Below are 24621 nucleotides of genomic sequence, written 5' to 3'. Positions count from 1 at the left end.
AGGGAGATGTCCAGGTGAGACAGAATTTTCCTAACAGTCGCTCAGTTTTTGTCTACCTTCAAGTGTGGTGAGACACCATTGGAGTCATAACATCAGGTTTGCTCAGGGCTGCACCTCAAGAAGAAGCTGGGTCACTAATTGGTGGGGTTTCTCCAGCTGTTCTGTGTTTGATTCTCTTTCCAGTGGCAAGTGTCTCTGAGAATTTGAGACCCACAGAAGCTGCTAAATGAACTACCCACCCAGCTTGCCCAGGAAGCTCACCTTACATTCCAGGAGTTAAATATGTATTAGGTTTATTTTAATCAGGAATAAATACATGATTTAGCAAAACTTAATGCTTCCCACTTAGAAATCCCTCCCAGTCCTCCCTACACATTCCAACCGCATGAGTCACAGCGGAAAATAACACGCAAGACACTGTACAAACATGCGGCGCGTGCGAGGTCCCCTGCCTCATGTCGGACGACAGCGTCCACAGTGTTACATTCACTTCCCAGACGGTGGCTGGTCCCTTTGAAGCAGCCCTTTGGGACTGGAGGAAACCACAAATGTCTTCTTGTATAAACACTCTGGAATCTGATGATACGAGAAATCGTGTAAACACATATACACATACCGCGAGCGCAGTGATTGCAGATGCATGGAATGCATGTGGCAGACGGACGGACTTCTCATTCTGGGTAGCGAGAGATGCAACAGCACGTGCACCCATCTTTCCCCTGAACCCCTTTGCAATGGGGAAAATGAGTCACGGCTTCATCTGCAGCCCCCTACCTAGCAGGACCCCAGGCTTCTCCTCGGGGCTGAATTTCCTGCATCTTCAATCATCTCTTAAATGACATAAGACAGAACGAAGCCACTCCGACTCCCATCTTCCCTGGAGCTCAGCACTTTTATCCATGTGGGTGCCAGACCCTTCTTAGAATAAAATACAGGGTGAATGAACCCTTTAGAACTTATCGATTTCCTTTGTTTTTGCAAACAATCCAATGATTCCGACCTCCTCAGTCCAGCCGAGACTCCCGCTCCCTGGAGGTCCAGCCGGAACTCGAGCGTGTGGGTCACCCTTACCTGCCCCGTGCCCCCCCTGAAGCCAGGAGCTGACTTCCGTCTTCACGCCCGCTTCTACAGCATCTGCTTGTACGCTCTTCTCCCTGTCCACACAGTGACCCTGGGGCTCAGTCCTCTCGCTCTCTTTTCTTTTTTGGCTTGACACTGTGCTCAGGATGTCACACGGTGCCTCCTCGGGTGATCGGGGAGGAGTAACTCATGCGTTAACCCAGGCGTGAGCCTCAGCACACCCTGGAGCTCTCCCTGTGCCGCGAAGCCATGGCTGGGACGTGGTGCAGGCCGCGCGGCTCCAGGCCCGCCGTGGAGGTAGGGAGGCCACCTGACTTCTGCACGTGTGGCTTTGGGGCCGGCAAGGCAAAGAGATCTGACTCAGGGGTAACTTGGAAGGCTAATGTTTAGCATCACTGAGTCCCCTTCCAGAGAGAGGAGATGCGTACCAAAGGTCTCTCTGTGGATCGGCTAAGGGAGTTCCATGTACGAGACCGATTTGCAAACCCAGACATTGGGCCAGGGCACAGCGTTCGGTTCGTCTCCTTCTCAGGCTTCTCACATCCGGAGGTCTCCTCTGTGAGCTCGGAGTGTGACCATCTGGACAGTTGGTGGGAGGATGGTCCCTGTGCACTTCCTTGGGAGAGAGTGTCTGTCTTTCCCACAAGTGTGACGGGCACACACATACAACATACAAGCAGGGCTCCTCTGAAATACTGCCCGCTCACAGTGCATGTCAGCATTCCGTGATGTCGCAGGACTGATAGACACCAGGGAGGGCGCCCTGGGTCATGTGGATAGAGAAGGTGGGAGTGGGAGTCCCACGTAGCTTCTCTTGGCTCCTGGAAGACACGCAGCTCCCCAGGGGCCAGGGAACCGCGCCTTCCCGTGGGACCCCAGGTGACAGTTCGGACCTCTGCTCCTCTGGGCACACGGCGTGGCGTCCGTGCCGGGGCTAGTCGTCCAAGTATGGTGGGGACGAGAAGAAGGAGCTCTTCCTCTTGCTCCCGCTATACAGCAAGGAGATGCTCTTCTTCTTCCGGTCCAAGGGTGCGCTGTCCTCGCTGGTGAGGGACAGGTAGGAGGCGATGCTTTCCCGAAGGCCGTAGCTGAAAAGGGACTCGTCCACGCCGAGCGGGTTGCCTGCCCCCTCGGGGTCCTCGTGCAGTCTGTGAGTAGGAGACAGTGGGCGGAGGGTGCGAAAAAAGAGAGGGACATAGAGGGACAGAGGACAAGAGAGTGAGAAGGGGAAGGAGAAAAGGAGCCTCGTTAGTATTTTTCTAACTTATTGTTCTAGTTCTGCTTCATACATTTGTGGCTGTGTGATCTTAGATAAATCACTTAACCTCTCTGAACCACCGTTGCCTTCAGTGGCTAAAATGGCTAACTGCAAATTTTAATGACTATTTTTTTAATGAAATTTACAAGGAAGAGCAGTTTTATTTACTTCTCAGACAATTCTGACCTTCAGTTTTCTTTAAATTTGCCAATGGATGTCTAGATCAATATTTGATTAATAAGATAACCCACCAATCCCCAACTACACAGACCCCTAAAATGCAATAGCTGACACTCAACTAAAGCAAATCAGTGGAAGATGTTTTTCCCTTAAAAAAACAAATGATGCCACCTTAGGATTTTGCTGATGGATTTAAACTTTCGGAGTGAGTTTAAAATAATATTGAATTTATACAACATTTATTTGTATGTTACTTTCTGGGATCCTAACAACTGGAAAAACAAAAATGCTATCTTTTGAAAATCTTCTGCTACCATTGAATGGGGACTCAGGAAGTGTTTGCAGAACTGGGGGCCCAGGGGCTCTGGCAGGGAGTGGCAGGGTCATGCCACTGAGGGGACAGTGGGATTCTACGGGTCTGTACCCGCCCAGCATGCCCAGCGTCATGTTTCAGCAGGGCCAGCAATACCCGGCCATGGTTTTCAGGTGCCAGGCTCACATGTTCATGGGACACACACACATGACACCTCCCCACCCCCCTACCTGGACACCCTCTTCCAGTCCAAGGTCTTCTGGCGCAAGGTGACAGGTGAGTCGGTGGTCCTTCCTGTGGGGGTGGGGGTGGCCGTGCTCTGAGTGAGGCAGGGCGTGGTCAGCACACAGCAGAGGCCATCAGCCACCTCTGAGGAGGGAAGCAGACTGCTGGTCAGTGGCGCTGAGATGCTACAGCCGCCATGGGGCGTGGGGTCAGGTCACTTGCTGAAGGTCCCAGAAGTGGGACCCGACCTGTCTCATGGACTCAGAACCAGGCAGTTGTTCTAAAAACAACTCACTGCCTCTGAAATGGGGGGCGGGGGGAGGCGTCCCCTGCTGCCTCTGGGTTCTGGACACACTTGTCCAATTCTCCCCAGCCTACAGAACTCTCTAGAACACTCATTCCTCTCCTACCTCTCAGCTCCAAGGGTCCCCTTTTCCCACGTCTGTGTTTTTCTGGCCCTGTTTTGACCTCATGTGTGTCTTACCCTCTGGTCTGTCAGCCACCACCGTGCACAGAAAACTTCAGTTGCCTGACGTTGCACACATATGGCATTTTGGGGGGTTCTAACCACAATCCGATAAGAGGCATTTTAACCCCCATTTTATAGACGAGGAAACTGGGGCACTGAGGTGTTTGGTAATCTGCCCCAGGGTCCCAGGGTAATAAATGTAAGCCACCCGTAAAACAAAGATGTCTCTTCAGCCCCGTCTGGCACAACTGCTCTGACTCTGTCTGCAGGAAGAATCTGGTGGGAGCTGAACTTGGCCACGCTCTTTCCACCTTGGAGTCCTGAGGGGCACAGGGAGCACTTCAGGGTTTTTGTTCTTTTTCAGTTATTTGCGGGGCTGAACGGGTGACTGCAGTCTGCTTACTGATATAGGGGCCAGCGGGTCGTCTAGGGAGGTGCTGCCCTGGCCCAGGGCATCATGCCTGGGTGGTCCCGGCCTGGAAGCCACGTGGACCACCCTGTCCGTGAGACCTCCGCTGGGGCAGCATCTTTTCCGTGTTTGCTTTTGTCTATGCAAAACTTATGGTCTGCACACCTCTCGTATGATTGTTATTAAAAGCCAAATACCACAACCAATCTTTACTCATAATCAGTAAAAGCTGACTGTTTCCAGGACTCCCTTCCTCTTTCATTTTTAGCCAAGCTGCTAGGTTTTCGGCCATCTCAGAAATAAGGCTTGTGATCATTTAGTTTGCACCCGCTGCACGCCCGGCTGGGACGCCCGTGTTACGTAAACGATTGCGCTCAGCGATCGTTACAACCGAGGGCTGTTTGCATCCGCCTTCTGGAGCGGGGAACTGAGGCCAGGAGAGGTGGCGGGTATTGTCTGAGGGCCCAGAGAGCCTGCCCCTCAGTTTGGGCCTCTGTCTCCCATGCGGTCATACCTCCTTCCTGACCCGCGCGCGTCACAGGCCAGGTGTGACCACCCACGCCCTGGGGACTCCTCCTCTCTCCTCGGAATGCCCTTGAAGACCCCACACCATAAAGATCCCTGGGGGTGTGAAATCACCCATTCTGAACCTGTGAGGGGGAAGACACCTGCAAAGTGAAAGCAACTTCTTCTCCTTCTCTCTCTACTTACTCAGGGGAAGGAGGGGGGAGCAGTCGCCCCAGCTGAGGCACAATAGGAGCTCCAGCACCTTGCGCCCACTAACTGTGAATCTCGCAGCGTCCCCGAGGTGAGAACAGGTAGCATGTCATTACACAGAGAAAAAGAGGATGCGCAGAGTTGGACAACTAGCCCAAGGTGGCCCAGAAAGTCTGGGATAGGAGCGCAGAGGTTCCAGACCCAGCTTTTAGAAGGGGAGCCAACTTTTCATGATTTCTCCCTCTTCTGTCGGGTCAAATTCCAGCTCCTGGCCTGGCACTCAGACCTTTCTGTCTGATTCAGATTTCCTCATCTAACTCCACACTTTCCCATCACCTCTGTCAAAACCACACTCTGTTTCTGCCGTCTTGGCAGGCGGCCCCTCTCCTGGTCTGCGTGGAACGTTCTGACCTCTCTCCTGAGTCCAGGGAGGGCGTATGAGTGAATGAAGCAGAACCCTTGGACTTTAAGAGCTCGTGGGGAAGCCCAGGCTAGAACACAGGTAACGAGGCCTCCGGGCGCTGTGAGGGGAGTTCTAAGAACCCCAGCAGCGGTCGGAGCAGAGACTCCCGACACTGGAAGGCCGAGGAGGTTTGGACTTGCAGAAAAGGAGAAATGAGTTGCATCTCAGAACAAAGCCCCAGAGGCCTGCAAATGCAGGGCCCACTTCAGGAAGTGCGGGCTGTCTGTGGCTGTGAACACGGGCGCATCCTGACTTCTTTCATTTACAGGCAGCGGGAGGGCCAACTTGACATTAGCTGCCTTTCACTTCCTTGGGTGGCATTTGTAGGCAGCCTGGTTCAGCCTGAAATGTACAGTCTGGATGAACAGGAAAAGAGCATGTGGCGCAGGCAGCATGGACGGAGAGCAAAGTACACTTCCTGGCACGTGCTCATGACCCAGGAGCCTCCCAGGCAGAGGGAGCCCCCGGACAGCGAGCGCAGAGGCCCCGGGGACCGGTCCTGCTGGAGCGTCTCTTACCGGAGTAGTGGTTCACCAGGTCCTCCAGGCACTGGAAGGTGAGCCTTGGCGAGATGTAGTACCAGTTGTTGGGCAGGCGGAAGATGCGGTAGTGCTTTACCTGCCGGTGCCGCACCGACAGGGAGTAGAAACCTGTAGGACCCGGGGGACAAGTCAGCGGCCTTCCACGTGTCCCCACCCAAGAGCAACTGGCGAAGGAGCCCACCGCCACCGGGGCAGAGACATCTTCTCGGCCTTGGGACACTGCAGCGGTGCCCAGGCAGGCGAGCGCTCTGCGCATGGAGCTACAGCCACGAGAACCCCATCCGCGGGGATGCGGCTCATGCTCTAGACACCACGTGGCACTGCAGCGGCCACGGCGCGTTAACCGTATTGCAATACAGGCCTCACCTTTGCCCTGTGAGGTTACCACGTGGATTGCTTCCACCAGGGTCTGTCTGGGGTCCTCCGTGGGTTCTTCCCTAGGACACACTCTCAAAGCATCTGCTGTTACATTGTCCCTGTCCCCCCAGTGCCGCCGCACCTTTGAGAGGGCTTGTAGTTATGCCCCAGTTTTCTCATCCCAACTCCCTCTGACTTAGGCTTGGTGTCCTCAGAAATCTGGAAAAAGTGGCAGTTGAGACGTTTTTCTGGGTCCCCCTAAGAAACGTGTAAAATGCCGTCTTTCTCCTTCGGCGCCATTGGAGTCACGACCCAATATGGGTCAGTAAGAACAGAGCCTTGGGCCAGCACCTGCGCCTCTCCCAGCCTTGATTTGCCCGCATGGAAATTGGGAGAATTAACTCAGGGCATGTTTAAGAGCCCTTCCTGCACTGTATTCTGGGGGGTCCAGGGGAGAAAGGGGCAGGAGGGGAGGGCACTAGACTTCACTGAGTCTTTGCTGCTTGTGCGGGGCTGGGCTCAGCCCTCTCCCAGCCACACCTCCATGCACTCTCAGAAAGATCTGGGCAGGTGTTGTCCCCACCTACATTATAGATGGAGACACTGAGCCCCTGGGTGACATGGCTGGAGGTATGCACCTTGGAAATGGCAGACTGGGGGTTGCACCCTTGCCCTGAGCTGGCCTCTAGATTAGCATCAGAGGGGCGTCTCTAGCTTGGCCCAGGCCTGTCCCCTTGAGTCAATACAACACGTGTCTTCCGATAATGTCAACGGGGACATGAGTAGGTCAAAGGCAGCAGGTGGAAACTTATGAGAACTTTGCATAGCCAAGGGGGCAGAGCCTGCTGCCCCACCCAGCCCCGCTGCGGTTCTGCCGGTCCATGCCTTTCATTTTAGATCATCTTGGGCACCTCAGGTTGGGTTCTCCCTGTCTTGGGCATGCCAGCTTAGAGGCTCTGGGTCTGGGTCCCCTGCTCGGGGACCCTGGGACATGCACAGAAAGTTTGCCTTTGCTTTGATCTTGCTCTCTGTCAGCACAGGAGGGTTTTTGAGGGGCAAGTTGTTACTGAGTTTTATTATGTATCTCTGGCCCCAGCACCAACCAGCTCTGGTGCTGAATAGGTGCTTGAAAGATACTCTCAGGTACCGTGTTTTCTCTTCTGGGGTTGCCAGTACGCAAGAAGCAGGCTAAGAACTTGAAAATATCTTCTACACTTAAGTGGTTACTATTATCCTTACTTAGTCTTGGGAAGCCCAGGCTGTGAAGTGCCTTGCGTCTCCTGGTTTCAGTGCATGTGCTACGCACTTTCCTCTTGTTTATCTCATGTGATAGACAAGGAAACCTAGGCTTAGGGAGAGGCGGTGATTGCTCAGTAATTCATGAAGCTGAAACGAGAATTAGGGACCTTTGCTCTGAACGCGGCAAAGCCCCGCCATGTCATTTCTGCTGAATTACTTAATGCGTAGGATGTAAGGAAGTTATAATGATCAAGATCAGGGTGGGTACATAAGAGGATGTATCTGCTTGTCCTGATTCTCAAAGATACCTGATTTCACTGTGGGGCACAGAGGGAATTAGTACCGGGGTCTCCTGTGTCCAAGGCCAGCACAAATATATTACATTTGAATTGCTGGTCAGCCTCACAAGGGAGGGGTTTTCTTCCCGTTTCACAGATGACAACACTGAGCTCAGAGAAGCCAAGGAGCCGCCCGAGTCTCAGGGCTTGAGAGCGCAGGCCAGGCCGAGTGCAAAGCCCACGCCCGCTCTGCCCGGGTGCTGCCTGCGCCTGGTGTGTGCTTTGCTTCTCAGCGGGTGGGAGGTTTTCCTGCCGGAGTCGGCAGGGCCGGATATGGGTCCAGGTCCCCACTACCTGCAACCTGACCCCACGCTTTGGTGCTGGCCTCACTGGCGGCGCGCAGGCTGCCGGGACCTCACCATAGTGGGTTGATCTGCATGCTTCATGGGAGGAGAGAAGGGAGCTGCCCCGCGAGTGGGCCGGCGGGAACTGGACCCGCTTGTCTGGCCCGAGCATGGGAAGGGGTGTCGCAGGCTGCTCACCTTTCTTGGTCTCGCTCTCCCTGATCATGAAGGAGCCGATCTTGGTGTCTGGCAGCTGCAGCAGCTCCTCGGCCTTGTCTCTGCCCAGCCCCTCAAACAGCCAGCTGGGGAGCAAGGAGACAGCCGTGAGTAGGCAGGTGCACCCTCCCCATGGAAGACAGGCCAGCTAGTGTCAGAAGTTGGGATTGGAAAGACGAGGGCTGTGGGCTCTTTATGAGTTCATTCATTCATACCTTTACTCTTTTAGGTAACATGCCTTAGTCCCCACTGCCTGTCAGCCGTGACCCTGAGTCATGAGCACACAAAGGTGCATACAACGCCTTCCTTACCTCATTTCTCAGAGGCCACCTGCACGGTGCCTGCTCTGTGCTGGGTCACATGTAAGCGTTCTAAACCTTGGTTCCTTTCACGTCTGTGTCCGTTATAACCTAGGTACCCGGGCCCTCCTCCACCGCCCCGCCAGGGAGGGCCAGGGCTCTGTCTGTCCTTTGGGGATGGTTTCGTGTGCAGGTTGCTGAGCTTGGTGTTTATTTGTGAACAAATGAATGGCCACAAGAAAGAAAGAAGGAAAACCAGTGGCACATCATTTCACCCCCTTCACAGGCACCACGTGGCATTTGTTCTGTTTCCTCCTTGGCCTTTTTTTCCAGTCTGTTTTAAACCCAGTTGCCATTTCACTATGCATACACACGTGGTTCATGCTCTTTTCACTGAGTAAAAAAAGCAGTTGTAGATCTGTACCCCAGCTTCCCAACGGCGTGTGCACCTGCTAAAGGAGGGCCCGCCCTCCTGAGCACGCTGCAGGAGCAGCTCTGTGCACAGCGCAGGCTGTGTTCCCCATGGGTGGGCCCTCACTCGTTCCGCGGAGCCGGCCTGGCCAGGTCCCCGTGTGGGCGGAAATACTTTGTGAGTCGTTGGCTGGTGTGTACTCGGAAGCATTTGTGCATCCTTTTTTTTTTCTTTTTTTTTAACCAGTCACTGTGTTTCGGGGAACAGACCCTGGCTTTTAATCCCTGGTCAGAATTCGCGCATGCCGCAGCAAATATGAGTGCTCCGCTGTTTCTCACCCTCTAACCTTCCCCGAGGCGTCCCAGCTGCTCATCAAAGGGGCCGGCTCGGTGCTCCTGGAGCGCTCTGTGTGAGAAGACCCTCAGACACGTCATCGGGTCCCACTTATTTATATCCTGGTCGCCAAGAGTGCTTTCGCTGTTCAGATGACGATTATGCTATAATCAGCCAAATAGCTCATCTATCCCTTAGTTCTGCGGAACGTATGCCATATGAACTGTTTTAGTTTATGTGACAAACATTTATCCTTTCAAGTCCCGGCATACAACTCCACTGATAAAAACGAAGACAATAAAACACTAACAGTAGCCATGTATGAATACTAAGTATGGGTCACACACCATGTTAAGTGCTGGAAAACTAATCCACCCATTAAGACAGGGGTATTATGTCTTTTTACTGATGAGGATACTGAAGGTCAGAGCGATTCCTTTGTCCAAGTTAACTCCCTGTCAGGAACTGCTAGAGCTAGAATCGGAGTGTGTTTTTCTGGGACGTCCAGGCTCATAACCACTGTACCATACTGCCTCTCCGCCTGTTCGCTGTTTGAAGGACATTTATTGCGTCAACGAGCTTGGGAGCACCATGTGGCCGTGCTTACGTCCCACTCACCCAGGTTCCTCCCCTGCCCCGGGTCCTGCCCGCACTCAGCACCCCAACTTCACCATGAAGGCGTTGGTGCAGACTCGCTAAACAAATGAACGGGTCAGTGACACTGTGACTGAGGAGGGTCCCACGACTCACACCACGTTTGGAGGTGACTCTCGGGGCAGCTGCGGCCCCACCTCTGCTCCCCCTCATCCCCCCAAGCCCAGAAAAGCCTCTGGTACTCAGAATCCAGGTCGGAAATGCTGCCGGCAGATGCGCTGAGTGGCACCCCGTGCAGTGTTCAGCCTGTCGTCTGCCTCGCCAGGGCCGCGTGCGGCGTGCCGGGTCCTTTCCTAAATCTCGGTATTTCTGGGCCCTTTCAAATCAAAAGAATCCCTCCCTTCCTTCCTCCCTTCCTTCCTTCCTGGGGGCGCTTCTTTGCCAACATCTGACCTTGGTAGCTTGACAGATGAGGAGATTGTGGCTCAGGAGGTCACGTAACTTTTCCAAGGTCCTTGCACGGGAGTCGGGGAGCTGGGCCACACGCATCCCAGCCCAGGGGTGCCGGCCTCCAAGGCCACTCGCCAGGCTGTCGGGCCTCTTCAGCACAACTGCAGGGCAAAGCCTGTGTGTATTTCCTCATCCTCCACGCCTGATTATTTTTTAAGTCTCTCCTTTTCTGCTTGGTTCTCCGTTTGTCGAGTTGGCTATGTAAGCATGTGATTTGATGAGCATAGAGCTGATGCACACGGAGCGCTTACTGCAGGGCCAGGCCGTGTTCCAAGAACTATCCGAGCATTGTCCCGTCTCCTTTTCCTAAGAATCCCATACGTTGGTCGCGTTATTCTGTATTATTATTCCTATAATTCCGTGTTATGATCTCTAGTTGACAGGCGATGAAAGGAAACCAATGAATGGTCTTGAGTGGCTTGCCTATTGTCACACGGCCAGTGAGTGACAGAGGCAGGACTGGAGCCTAGACAGACTGACTTAGCCACTGTACCGACTGCATTCCTGTTTCCTTGGATGTTAATTGCTCTGTGCCAGGAACGCCAAGTTAGAGCTGAAAGGTCTAACCCCCTTCCTCCTACTGACGGGGCCACCGAGTCTCGGATGGTGGGAGGGGCTCGCCCGAGGTGGCCCTCGTCCCTGGGAACTGAGCTGAGAGTAGAGATGACTTTCTCAAACCGAGGTCTTCCTTTCCACCGCACCAGGCTGCAAACTCATGAGGCACTAGCACAAACATCAGGCTGTATTGATGCTGTCTGAGACATGTACTCACCCGTGGTAAACTCTGGCCACACATATTGCAGGAATGTAACTCTCCCGGCCAGTGCTAAGGGAAATGGCCTTCCACCAGCCACCTTCACTGTAAGAACAAGAACAGACATGAAAGGGTCACAGCTAACTATTGAAATGAATGAATGAGTGAATGAATAAACAGAGTAATCAGATTTAACCCGGGTGCATTGGGACATTCATTTTAAAGGTCTCTCATTGGCCAAGTTGACCCGAATTTCTCCAGTTGAAAATTTAGTTTGTAAGTATATCCCCCCACTCCAAACTAATTAGGAAATCTTCCCACGTGCTGGGAATAGCCACCAGAGATCAGCAGGAGACGTTTTCAGCTGATGTTTCACAGTTGGAGGCTTTTGAAAAATAAGCGTGTGCTCATACTGATTTATACCCTCCGATATAACCAAGACAGTTTCGTGTGTCTGTGTCCGTGAGGATTTAAATAAAAGGAGGCTAGAACCCCTGCTTGTTCTATAGTCTATTTTGAATCAGGAAAAGACAAAAGGATAGACGGCCATACTGTTTGTTTGTCATGAGAACTTTTTTCAGACCCCTGGGTCCTCCTTTTTGGGTCCACACTACATGTGTGGTAGGAGATGAGGCTAATCGGAGAAGCAGAATTTGGATCCTAAAGGGTCAATTTCAATTTCAGTTGGTATCCAGTAGGCAATGGGGAGCCACTGAAGGCTTCAGAGCACTGGCAGCATTAAGAAGGATGAAGTCTAAGGCCTTCTGCATGGGCCAAGTTTCTCCCCTCACAAGAGGACTGGGGCCATGTGGAACTGGATGGCTATAGCTAAAACCTGATGATCCCCCCTCCCCCGAAATCAAGTTCAGCCTTTCTGAGAGTATTGTAAAAGTTGTCGAGAGCTAACTCACTCAGAAATCACACGTAGTTTCTCCCCTCGGCGGAATATTGGAGGGCTGATGTCGGGAGATGGGTAATCGTTCAGCACGGCCAGGTAGTCGCTGTCCAGTCCTGGGGAGATGGAGACAGAGGGTGTTTTTTTCACCGGAGGTCAAAGGGAGGCCCTGGGAGGGGTGGGTGCAAAGATGAGTCCCTTTTGGGGGCTTTTCAGCTAGAGACCCCTGACGTCTTCTGAAACAGCTGTGTACACGGTGGGTCCTCCGCTCTTCAGGGATGACGGCCCAGGGTGCTTGAAGGATCCCTGAGGGTCAGGCGACTTCCTCCCATTCTCAAGCCTGCCTTGGCCCTGGTGGTCTCATCTGAGAAGCGGGTCCTTAAGCTGCAGTCACGAGACCCGCTCTCAGGGTCTGCGCCCTTGTCTGTGATTCATGGACTCATGGGCAAGTCCCACAATGCCTACTAGACTTGATTTCTCAGCCTTTAAAATGGGGCTAATGATGCCTCATTCCAGGGTCCTCGTGAGATGAGATGAAAAGTATGTGGCAGCGCCTTATAAATGACAAGGGGCTCTAAAAGCATCCCTTCTTATTGTCATCACCTCGGGGGCCCTCTCCGGGCCTTGAGGGTCCCACATGGGTAACATTGTGGGGGTGTTGAAGGTGAGGCTACTGAGTCCTGAGGGCCCACCCGAACCGGGAAACTAACTCTGAATCTCAATAAAGCACCTCTTCCTTGGAGAACATAAGACACTATGCTGGGGAGCTATTTAATAGAGACTTGGGGGGGGGTGAAAAAAATTAAATACTTTTCATCGTATGTATATTGAATGTGATTCTGGTGAAGTTCAGAGGAGGAAAGTGTGCTCTCTGGTTCGTATGAGCTCAGCTTACTGTAGAGGAGAGATACAGCAATAAGATATGAATTTGTTTTTTTTCAGTTAACAAGAGTCCTTGTTTCATAGCCATCGCGATTTGCCATAATTCAGGTGCATTCCATTCAGGGTAATATTGGGGTCCCTTACAAGTCATCAAATACAGTAATTGTTTGCTATGATGGTTATTACTCCATCTATTGGCTGGGCATGAAAACCCAAAATTTGGGGTGACACTTATTCACTCATCGGCGGTTATTCACTGAGCACTTCCTTCGGGCCAAGCGTGGTAGACACAGCAAACCAAGGCTCCCTGCTCTGATGGAGCCCACGTTCTAGAGGACACCCAAGCAGTGGTAACGGGGGCCGTTGCCTGCCACACGCCCCCAGGAAAATCAGGAGAATCAAGCGCTTGGGCACAGCGGCCTGGGTGGCCCAAACAGGCCACTTTCTAGGATCCAGACACCCCCAGACAGACCGAGTCAAAAGAGAGCTTCAGAATGAGAATGTGTAAGAAAGGGGAATGAGGTTTTTTTTGACACAGGATTTGTTTATCAATTGAATAATGAATGAGTCACTTGGGGAAACTGAGTTGCAGAGAGTAAACCATTACCAGGTAGGAAATGGAAACCGAAAGTGATTCAGGGTGGCGGTAGTCACGGAAGGGGGTCGGGCTCGTGACAAGGAGCAGTGTCAGCATGGAAGGGCTGACCCGTGAGGCCTCTGACCTGCCCTGAGCCTGTGGGGAGACCCCCCCTCTCATTCCGCGCTGCCGAACTCACAAAAGGGTTCTTCCTGGTCCCGTGGCCCAGACCCCGCCCCAGCCCTGAAGGTTGTGTTGGGCTTGAAGCCAGATGCCCCAAATTCTAATAAGAGGTGGGTCCAGATTTGGTGGGGCATGAAGCTCATGGAAATTTGGAGGTCCTTTTTAAGAAAAATAATGCAAAATTGCAAATACAGAATTAGGGACGGGCCCAGGAAGGAGCCCTGCCAGTGAGGGGGCCCAGCACCCTCGGTCTGTGCGGCCTCCCGGGCACTCGGCCTGGTTCGGAGGCTGACTGCTCCAGTCTGAGAGCGATGCCTCTGTACCCCGCGGGCCTGGGTGGGTCTGGAAAATGAGGGCTTGGAAACGGCCTTCGGGGTGGAAATCGGGACGCATGGCCCCGCATGTGAGCAGACCACCTATTAACATGGTCTCAACTGCTTCCGGAGCAGGGTGACGCGCAGTTCTGTTTTTCTCAACGTGCCTGCTTCTGCATCCCAGAGCCCGCCCGTGCCCTCTGCCAGGGACACATCCTGCTCCTCCCTCTCATCTCTCCCACCTCCATCCACTTCAAAGTCTCCTCCCAGGAGGCAGGCTTTCCTGCTGAACCCCGCTGGGTCCCCCACAGCTTCCCTTGGGAGCATTTTCTCCGGGTTGGGTCAGGTCAGGCCAGGCCGTATTTTTGCATGTCTGTGACTGTCAGGGGAATGACTGTCAAGCCCAGAAGCAGCTGTCTTGTGGCCCCTTAGCCCAGCACCTGCACCCTCACCCCAAGGCAGAGCTGTGGAATGGAGAGGCCCCTGTGCTCCCGGGCCCTTCACGTCTGCCGCTGTCGCTGGTAAAGCAGCCGGGAGCAGCACACCTGGCCTGTGGCCGGCAGTGTGGTGAGTGGGTCATCACAGAACCAGCCCCTTGTGAAGAACGAGTGTTCACAGGAGAGCCCCGGCATTTGCCATCTGTGCCCGTCACAGAACCTTGAAACCAGGTGGTGTCTGCGGAGAGGTCGAGGCTTTGAGCTCTGACTCCGGCCACAGCGAGAGCGTGACACAGAACAGCCGTCTGGGCTACCGTAAAAACCAAAAGCTAGCAGAAACAGAAACAGAAGCAGCGCCCCATTGTAAAAGCAATGGTTCCAGTTTGGGGGGAAAAGGCTTAAGGGGCTACAGAACTTCAATTTCGCAACAGCGAAGGTGAGTTTCCTGTGGAATTTCCCGTAATAATGCTGTGTTTATAGCGAGAGCGCCTGGGCATCAATCAGTTAAATCTCTCACCGGGGCTTTCGCCTTCCCGGGGCCCTTTGCCAGAGGTCAGGCCCGCCTGTCCCCTTGTCACCGGGTCAGGAGAACTGCAGGCAGACAGGGAGAAGGCACTGGGTTTGCCAATGAAAGGCTGGTTGTTCTACGTGCAGTCAGATGTCAGGATCCCACCGAAGCCACCCCTGAGCTTTGGCCCCTGCGGTAAAATAAATGCAACTAGGCCATTTAAGTTTGCCAGTCCAGCTCAAATGTATCGTCACATACTCCTTGGCCCCCTGGCTCTGTGGAGAGTTGAGCGTTTGAATGAAACCGGATCAATGACTGACCTGGAGGAGCGCGGAGGGAGTCGAAGGGATTATTGCAGACGTGAGATAAGTCAACAAATTAAGTGATGAAATCCGTGCCAGGAATGAAAAGAGAAATCCAGAGAGAGTTTTCGGAAGAGAGAATGAGCTTTGAAATCAATCAGACCTGTCTTAAATTCTGCCTCTACCACTTAATAGCTCTGCGATTTGGGAAGAGGTTTATTTTTAACTAATCTGAGCTTGATCTCTTTATGTATAAAATGGGAAATATCAAAACTGCCTCACGCGGTTGGGTCGGGACACAAGAGCCACCCCGTGTACAGAGCCTGCCTCAGTCAGGGGCAGCTAATATCATTGGTATGCGATGGGGTGGGCTATCATTCCAGAATCCCAAACCCATTCCAGGCCATAGTAGCCTGAATTTTCAAAAGCCTCTTAGTCATATAAATTCGAAAATATTCTTACCTGTTAAAAAGAAACTCCATTTGATGAGAACAGAAGACAAAATTTAAAACACCAAATATTTGCTGATAACTCACCTCAAAAATGAGTCACACTGAACAAAATGTACAAAAGTGTAAAAATAGAAAAGAAATCCAAAAAAGGAAGGAAACCCAGAAGGAACTTACTAACCACAGATATTACTTGGTCAAAGATGACACCCCCTCCTTTCTTATTGCATTATTATTATTTCTTTTTAAATACTGGAAACCTTTTAGGAGATCCCATTTACAACCATCTAGCAAAACCAGGCATTCCTTGTGGACCATCTATTCTCATTTAAAGGATGCAGAAACCAAGGCTGGGGGAGCTTCAGGAACACAGGAGAGATTATGAAGATTTCTAAGCTGATGGTCAAATCACAAAGCCACGTAGCTCTCCTTGGCACTGAGCTACCAGGCTCCCCCAAGTTAGCACTTGATCCGTGACAGTTTGGGACAAAGGCTGGTTTAAATGAGGCATCAGAATGGCACAGCAGCTCGGCCTCGCTGGTGGGCAAGGAATTAAAGCCAGAGATTTCACCTTCTGCTTCTGACTTCATTAAGTCACACCCAAGGTCATGGCCCCTGGAGGGGTCAAAGCAGGCGTTACTTTTCCTATCTTTCCCAGGAAGCATATACCCATATAATTAACCAATCAGACAGGGCTGGGCAGACTGGCCTGACAGGAGGTCAGCGCACTTTTGCCGGTCGCCACGGAGCACGGGCTGTGCCTGTGGCTCCTGTCCTGAGGCCTGGAAAGGGAGACACAGTGGTCTCCAAGCTCTTTTCTGTCCAAAGCCTCGACTTCTCTATCTGTTAGACGGGCTGATCGGGCCGAGTAGACCCTAAGTTTCTCAGATGCCACAGCAAGGAAGTGGAGAGACTCGCCCAAGATCACACACCTGGTGAGCTGAGGGCCCAGTCTCAGAACCAAGTAACTGTCAGCAGAGGACAGAGACGGACTCTGTTCTCCGCCACCAGGGCCTCCCGTCCTAGCCGAGTGCGGCCTGCCCTGCTGCTTATTTAACAACGTTCCTTTGCAGGCTGGCTCACTTAACAGTCTTGAGTCCCATTCCAAGCCGTGTGACATTGTAGGTGTGATGGACTAGTTATTTTTCTATCGTCCCCGTAAGTTTATAGTGATATAGGAGTTGAATGATCATGTCCCACCTCAGCCCATCTTAGGTACCAGCCTCGGGGAGAGTCAGACCCCGATGGGACATCCAGATCCTGTCTGTGGCATCCCTCACAAGGGTGCTGGAGCGTCTGTCATTAAGTCTGGAGACCATGCTCTTCCTCGTGCTAGAGAGCACCCACCCATCCCCTCTCAGGACATGTGAGTGCCGTGCAGGTCTGTCCTTGCCCTCTCCAGGCCTGTAGTGTTGGGGTGAAGGGAGGGATGCTGAAGCCAGGCTACCTGACTTCAAATCCCAGTCGTCCCCCTCTGAGCTGTATGGCCTCAGGCAGGTAACGGAACCGCCTTGTGCCTCAGTTTCCCCACCTGCAAAGGGGAGCTGATAAGGGTGATCACCTGCTGCGGCCGTCGTGAGAATTAAGACCTGCTGTGTGCAAAGCGCCTGGAACCGGGTCTAGAGCCCTGTCAGCACCAGGTGACTAATTGTCCCCCTTTCACAGATGAGAACAGAGAACAGGAGGGAGGCGGCTGGGGCCACGCACCTCTCGCTAGGTGTTCGTGTAAGGGCAGGACTAAAAGCTAGGCCTGTGGGTGGTCTGCGAGCTTTAGCAGTTGAAGACGCACCCGGGGGCCTATAAGCAAGGATCCCACCCGCCGCCACTGGATTCTGATTGGCAGGTCTGGGGCGGGCCCCAAGAACCTGCATTCGATGGCTCCCAGGGGATCTAAGGCAGGTGGTCTAAGGACCACCCACTGAGCTGTGCCTGGCTGGGTCTGAGACTTCCCTGCCCCCCTCTTCCTCCCCACCCCTTTTTTCCACTGGGGCAGCAGCCTTGATGCTATGTAAATACGCTGCTGAGCATCGTTTCCGTCCTCGCGCAGAAAGGGGTCTGCACTGCACAGCACAGCGGCCGCATTTGCGGTCCCCCCATTAGTGCCATCTCTCTTTAGGTCAGGGCACTAAGAAGGTAGGAACTGAACAGGAGAAAGATCACAGCGGCGAGACTGAATTCGCTTTTTATGGGATGGAACTATGCCATTTCCCCGTGGCCCGGGCCTCCCCTTGGCTTTGTCCACATCTGTCCCACTGGAGTCTGACACAGAGCAGGGGTCTGACGTGTGTGTAGAATCGTAGAGAAAATGAGCTGTTTGGGATGATTTGAAAGCAAGTTTTAAAACCCTCCATTTTACCACTTTAAAGTTTTCTGGGGGAAATGGCCTTTCAGACACAGCCTAGTGCAATCAGGTAACCCCAAATGGAGTTTTAAAAACAGTGGTTTCACCCGCATTTATCAGGTAGCTACTTTGTGCTGTGCTGTGGCCGTGAGGGAGGGATTGTTCTGACCTTCAGGAGGTGAGTCCTGTCTCGTGGGAGGCGGAGTGGCCTACCGAAGGTCCCACAGCCTCCAGGGGACAACACCAGAAGCCCCACAAGGTCCTTAGCCTCTGAGACCTGCCCTCTTCCTCTGAGTTCTGCTCCCTCTTTGACTATTGCGATGTTAGTCTCTGGAAACTAGACTAACCAGGAATGATCTGGAAAGCTTAGTTTAGGAGAAAAGTGACAGTTCTGGCTTGAGGGATGAATGAGCTCCCGAAAGCTCGGGAGATCGGTCTGTCTTAGAAGCCCACAGGCAGGCCTCCTGCGGGGCCTGCGGCGCTGAATGCTCCATCACCCAGGCTATGAGCAAGGAGGCCCCGGACGTGCGGGGGGCCTGCAGCGGCAGCCCCCCGGGGGACCTGAGGCTACGTAAATGAGTTAGCGCGAGCACAAGCGGGGTAGGTGCGTGTTCCATGGGGGCCCGGGCCCTGTCCTTCGTTTGGGTCAAGGCTAATGAATGCAGCATCAGCTGTACCACTTTCTTCTCCCTCGCCCCCATAGGTGTCAGAAAAAAGAGGAAATCACTGATCACCAGGGGAACTTTTCAGGGGTGGGGGATGGAAAAGCCACCCGCCAGCCCTTGATGTGGTCGCCTGGATTACGAACCAAGTCCAACCTGGGGAATTCTCTACCCAGGGGGTGGAGGGGTGGGGAGACCCCTCTGCCTCCTTTCTGGAGGTGACCTCCCACCCACACAGTGGAAAAAGAGAGACTTATTTCACGACCATTTGCATATAAAACATAAAGGCAAATGAGCGCGCTTTGGAGGTCTGTGTTTTCATGGGGTGTGCTGAAGCATGCAGGGCCCCTTGACCCGGTGTGAGAGGTGGCAACACAAGCGGGGTCCGGGGGGTGGGGGCCTCCTGAGCTGGCCTGGGCCCTTTGCATGACAGTGTCCGTTTTCTAGAAGTGGCCATGGGCTGGGGAGGAAGTGTGACCCGAGCTGGGTTGGAGAAGTGGGGAGGAAGGGCAGCTCTGCACAGACCTGAGCTTTGCCAGGGAGGTAAAGGGCCTGGCGCATGCACGGTTCCAGCTCCCTTGTCCCCGGGAGTGTTCCTTTTGCCTTGTTGAGTTGGGGGTGGGGGGCAATTACTGGGCTAGAAAGCGGGGCTACTCAAAGTGCCCTGCATCTGACTTGGGTGGGGAGCCGGGCAGTGGGGTCTCTACATGCTCCCGTGGGGGCATCTGAGGGGCCGTGAAACTGTGCAGAATGGGGTGTCTCCATTTTGGAAGAAGTGAGAAGGCGGCCTTTTTAGGGGCCATGGAAGTCGTGGAATGAGCAGTAGGAAGAGGCAGGGTGAGGACCTGGCTCTGTCCACTCCCGTGATGAGCTGCGGCCTGGCAGACGTCTGTGCCCCGCACTTTGACGCAGGGGGCATGGGAGTCGGGCGTGGTCACCCCGTTAGGAAAGGGAGACCAGGCCCCGGGTGCTGAGCTGTGAAATGGGAAAGGACATGTCCCAGGGTCTCCAGTGACTCACCCTGCGGACATTGAGGGAACACCTGACCTCCTGGCATCCCCCTCTCAACTCCCTAGAGGACCCACACACCGTGTCCCCCAATGCCCTGCGTAACACCTAAAGCCAGGCTGTTAGAGGCAGCCGACCCCGTGAACCCAGGGGTGATGCATTTTGCTCAGCTGTTCCTTCCTGCTTGTGCATGTCCTCTCCCAGCTCTCTGGCCAGTCCCTGAAGCAGACTGTTGCTTCAGGAGTCTGGCTCCACCTGACATCTCTGGGAACAGCTGACCTTTGTCATCACTCATTAACCTGTGACATGGGGCCCTCCCCCAAGGACGCCTGACCCTTGTGCTCCTACCAATGGAACACAAGAATTCCTTTATTTTCAGGAAGATCTCCTAGGTCTAGCATCTGGCTTTACCAAGTTACGCCACCAGAGCCCTAGAAGAGCTTTGATCATACGCATTCTGTACCCATGGTAATATTTTATCCATGAGGGTAATAGAGCACAGGCTGGCAGGGCACATGGTAAGCAAGAGCGTAGCTTCCAGAGCCAGACCAGCCTGGGTGGGAGTCTGCAAACAGCTCACACTGCCTTTGTGGGCCTCAGTTTCCTCCATCTTCTCAAAGGGCCATTGCAAAACGCCAGCAGACCGGCCCCTTCCAGGACGCCAGAGCCCAGCCCTTTTAAACACTTAATTATGAAAGTATTAACTACACACAACGTGCAGGAGGCAAGTCTGGGCGACCAGCACCCCCGTCGCCCCATCTTTGCCCCGGGTTCGCGTGGGATAGTTAAGCGTCACAGCAGAGAAGGCAGACTTACCGTCCGGGCAGGGCAGGGGCCTCTCGGGAGGCGCCGGGGTGGACCGCACGCTGTTGCCCATCTCTCTCGCTCTCCGGGTGGCGGACGACGCGCAGGGCCTGCAGCACAGGGGACACACACAGACAGTCAGCCACGCGCCCAACCCTCTGCGGGGAGAGCGACCCAGTTTAGGGCACATCGTGCCTCATGTTTCAGGCAGCTCGCTTCTTGAAAGGCGGCTGTTTTCTTGTGAAGATGAGACTTGTGAATGTTGGTTACGTTTACGCAGCGTGAGTTCTTTTATCAAGGGAACGACAGAGAAAAACCACAGAGAGGGAAGTTGCTAGCAAATGCTGTTGGTGGCGAAAGTTTCCATTCCCCTGCAGCCCGGGTGACAGAAAGCTGCCAGCCTGTTTGTGTGAGAGACTGCGAAGGTCACGTGGCCTGCAGGGTCTCTCACTCCTGAGCCCTGGCCCCAGACCCCGGGGCCCCCATGCATGGGCTCCCAGCACTGCAGCCCAGGGTCGCTTTATGGCCCAGCGGCGGGCAGGGGAGGGGCCTTTCTGTTTCACAGGCCCCCCTTCTGTTTGAGTTTCTCAGCGGGCTCTAACAGACAATGCGACAGGAAAACTCCAAAGTAAAGCCACGTCTTTGCTGCAGGCTTCACACTGTTACATCTGCTGGTACTTTTAAAGAAAGTTTTTCAATGACAGTTGACATACAATATTATGTTAGTTTCAGGTCTGCAGCATAGTGATTTGACATGTGTAAAATGTCCTGATACTGTGCATAGGTGTTACAATGTTACTGACTATATCTGCTGTGCTGTAAGTGACATCTCCGTGACTAGGTTTCTGACTGGCAATTTGTCCTTCGTCATCCTTCCCCCTCTTCCATCCAGCCCACCAGTCCATCACTTTGTTCTCTCTACTGTGAGTTTCTTTCTGTTTTGTTTGTTTATTTTGTTGTTTGGATTTCACATATAAGTGAAATCATATGCTATTTGTTTTCCCCTGCCTGACGTACCTCACTTAGCATAATACCCTCCAGGTCCGTCCGTATTGTGCCAAATGGCAAGATTTCATTCTTTTTCATGGTTGGGTAATATTCCATCGCACAGATTTCACTGTGTAGGTTTCATTATATACTTTTGATTATTGCAAAACCCCTGCATCCTAAACCCATTTGTCTGCGAAGGAAACTGAGTCTCAGAGAGGGTAGGGGACTCGTCTAAGGTCACACAGCATGTAACCGCAGGGCTGGGATTTGAACCACAGATGTTAAACCTCTGCTTTGTTCCATTATGGTTCAGGTTCTGGCTTGGAACATACAAACTAGGTGACCTTGGGCACATTAATGACCTCTTCCTGCCTGTTGTGGGGAAGAATAATAAAATGGCATTGGGATGTGGCTGCAAAATCATCAGATGAACCACATGGAACAGTTAAGAACAGGGTCTGACAGAAAAATCCACGTTAGCTGTTGCCACCTTAGTGACTGTGTTGATTGTTCCCAATGGCGTGCGTTCCAACCGGGGGCCTCCTACAGGCTTTTGGAAAGGGACTCAGGTGATGACAGTGAGGCTGTCGTCCTGCTGCCAGAAGCCCAGAGACCACGCCTGTGTCCCTGCACTACCTGTCTCGTGGGGACAGAGAGCTGATGGGGCAGGTCCCCAGCCGCGTGCAGTCCAACCAGAGACTTGCGGGGCATCCCGTTCTGGGCCTGCCGTTTAGGGTCGAGGCCCCAGGAGTCTGAAAAGGTCTGAACATCAGCCAGTCCAACCCCGCCCGGCCTCAGATCCTTCTTCTGCGCACTACGCCTTCCGATTCTAACACCCTGTGCTCTCCGAGAAAGGCCTTTCAAAGGCCAAGGGCCATCTGCACCACCTCCTAATCTTGGGGGGGTGGGCAGTGGGGAGAGGTGGGATGCTTCCTCTATTAGGGAACAAGGAAAACCAAAACGAGGGTGTTTTGAAAGTTAATATATTTTAAATATTTACATGAACCGTTTATCAAACTAATATACTACGCTGTATTTGTGCTGCTCCTAGGATAATGTCAGAGTTGGCAAAAACCATAAACTCGTCCTGCTCTGCGGAACGTGCAGTTGGCACAGGCCTCCTGTTCAAAGCGGAGAATTCCGTCTTTTTCTGATCACGCTGCTGTCTGCACCCGGAAGCAACGGGGCAGGGTGAAAGGGGGGCCCCTCCTGATGGGAGGCCCGCGCCCTGCTTTCTCCATCTTGCCTACCCTGCCCCGAATACCGCCAAGGGGACACCTCTGACCCCGACAGGGCCTTTCCTGCTTGGGAAACCATGCCAGGCAGAAAGACCAGACGCCTCTCTCCCTCAGGTCAGCGGACAGTCCCTGCGTGTCTGCTGTGCGGGGCCCTGAGCCCGTGCCCGGTAAAAGGCAGGCCTGCGTGGTCCCACCCACCTTAGATGCGTCGGGGAAGGAGCAAAGCCATCAGCCTCTGACTCGGAGGGGCTGGCAGCTGTGTGGTGTGCACAGACGTCGCATCGAGGTCTCCCCCACTTCTGTCCTGTTCCCAGTGCCTTCCTGAAGCCCACCCGTCCCCCCAGCCCCCCAGCCTCCCCGTCTGTCATGGCCAAGGCCTTCGGTCTGCTGCAGGAAGCAGCCAGGACCTGTGAGGAGAGGCCGTGGCAGGCCAGTCTTGCAGAGGTGACCTGAGCCGTGTGTGCCGGCCTCCCCCACTTCATTCTCTCGTGTCCCCACACTGCAGAGCACTGCACTGTCCCCTACGATCCTAACAATGCCATTCTGTTTCCTATAGCCTGACCCTTGGTGTCAAGGACCAACTAACACAGAGTATTGTTCCTTTACCCTGTGTCCAGAGCACCCACTTGGGGTGTCATACCGCATCCCTCCAACACCCCAGTGCCCCGTCCCTCCAGCCTGCCTTCTCTTCCCTCCTGTTCCATCTCCTCCTCTGAGTCACTTCCAGACAGTGGCCTCTGGCTGTCCCATTCCTTCCTTTACGTGACAACTCCAGCAGACTCCTCGGGAAAAGACTTGGTTATCCACGCAAGTGAGTTCTAACCTCACGTCTCTTCCCGACAACTTAGCAATGTTCAAACATCCATGCGCTAGTTTGGGGGGATTTGTGGAATCTAGTGCCAGGGAGAAAAGACTTGACACTTGCAATTTTCACATGAGAAAACTGGGGACCCTCCAAGAAAAGAAATGTACTCAGGGTCAAGAGATGAGAAAGGTCAGGAGAGGAGCAGGTCCTAGGCAACCAGATTCTTCTGCTCTGAAACATTCCCTCTCCCTGTCTGTCTGGCAGGTCGGCCTGCGGGCCAGGGCTGCGGCCAGGTCCCAAGCCCACCACACCCCACGCTGCTCAGAGAAACCCACCAGGCTCACCAGCCCCTTGGTGGCCTGCTCTGTGGCTTCCTACAGTCTCCAGGAAGGAGTTAACTTATCTGAAAGAGGCTTGTATTGGATAAGAGTGAAAAATGCCCCAGAGAATGAGAGCTGGAGCCTCCCTAATGAAAAGGCTGAACAATTTGATTTAATCCGTGACAGTTCTATGCAGGAGCAGGAGGTGGGAGAGCGTAGGAGACATAATTGCTTCTAGAAACAATAAGGAGTGGGCAAAAGAGAAATGAGTTAATTAACTTTGGCGCTAAAAAGGTTTGATTTCTCTCTCCCTTCTCTTTGTGATATCGAAGGGTAGGAACAGGCCTTTGCCTCTGCCTCTTACCACCCCACCCCCCAAGTCTTTGGACCAACGCTGTCTTCTTTGAGTGAACTTCGGCCTCGGTTTACTCTTTTGCAAAATAAGATGAGCAGAAAAGATTTTCTCCAAAGAGAGAGCCACTTAATTAATTCTAGCAATCAAGACTCAGTGACTTCTGGAACATTATTAATAAGAGAAAAGAGCCATCATCACTTTCGTACGAGGTCCCATGAGACAGAAAGCAAACCTTTGTGTCTGTCAGGATAAGGGACGGCCGTTCTCACACGTGCTGTGCCCACCTCCTGGCGGGTGGGCGGCAGCCGCCATTGCATTTAATGACCTTCCAGCCTCCCCGGGGGCAGAGGTTCCTCCTTCCCCTTCTGGGGTGGAAGTCAGCCAGCCCAGGCTCCCAGGACCGGAGACGCAGGGGGCCACCTACCTCTCCTAACTTCAGAACCCACGTCCTTCCTCCAGGGCCATGCTGCCGTCTCTCCACAGGGGGGACAAAGACAGATCACCGGGAACCCCGGTCGGCAGATGGCTGGCCGCCATGAGAGGCGCCACACGGCTCCGA

At 53.4% G+C, this 24621-nt stretch overlaps 2 protein-coding genes across 3 annotated transcripts in view; one reads left to right on the top strand and one right to left on the bottom strand.

Annotated features, from left to right (window-relative positions):
- The window catches only part of TG (thyroglobulin), a 198031-nt gene that overhangs the window by 118277 nt on the left and 55133 nt on the right, over window positions 1-24621 (top strand). The window lies entirely within an intron of this gene.
- SLA (Src like adaptor) lies at window positions 1307-24621 on the bottom strand. 2 transcript variants are annotated; one of them, XM_090283345.1, is made up of 8 exons: window positions 24487-24621; window positions 20367-20464; window positions 11904-12003; window positions 11011-11097; window positions 8073-8176; window positions 5633-5764; window positions 3062-3200; window positions 1307-2228 (listed from the first exon to the last, which is right to left on the bottom strand). In XM_090283345.1, exons 2-8 carry the CDS (start codon window positions 20425-20427, stop codon window positions 2015-2017), a joined length of 837 nt encoding a protein of 278 aa, XP_090139471.1. In that variant the 5' UTR covers window positions 20428-20464; window positions 24487-24621; the 3' UTR covers window positions 1307-2014. The 2 variants fall into 2 exon arrangements, with proteins under 2 accessions (XP_090139471.1, XP_090139470.1); XM_090283344.1 differs by lacking the exon at window positions 24487-24621 and having other exon boundaries at window positions 20367-20616.

This window comes from Furipterus horrens, unplaced genomic scaffold (genome assembly GCF_987537825.1).
Source record: "Furipterus horrens unplaced genomic scaffold, mFurHor1.1.pri manual_scaffold_7, whole genome shotgun sequence".
Taxonomy (NCBI): Eukaryota; Metazoa; Chordata; class Mammalia; order Chiroptera; family Furipteridae; genus Furipterus; species Furipterus horrens.
This window is presented reverse-complemented; position numbering and strand designations above follow the sequence as displayed.

Bases quoted from the DNA above. Each gene is read 5' to 3' on its own strand.
- SLA (XM_090283344.1), bottom strand. From the start codon at position 20,544: ATGTGCCCTAAACTGGGTCGCTCTCCCCGCAGAGGGTTGGGCGCGTGG. The intron at 12,004-20,366 runs GTAAGTCTGCCT...CCATCTCCCCAG, and splicing joins GCCCCTGCCCTGCCCGGACG to GACTGGACAGCGACTACCTG. The intron at 11,098-11,903 runs GTGAGTTAGCTC...TTGTTCTTACAG, and splicing joins AAACTACGTGTGATTTCTGA to TGAAGGTGGCTGGTGGAAGG.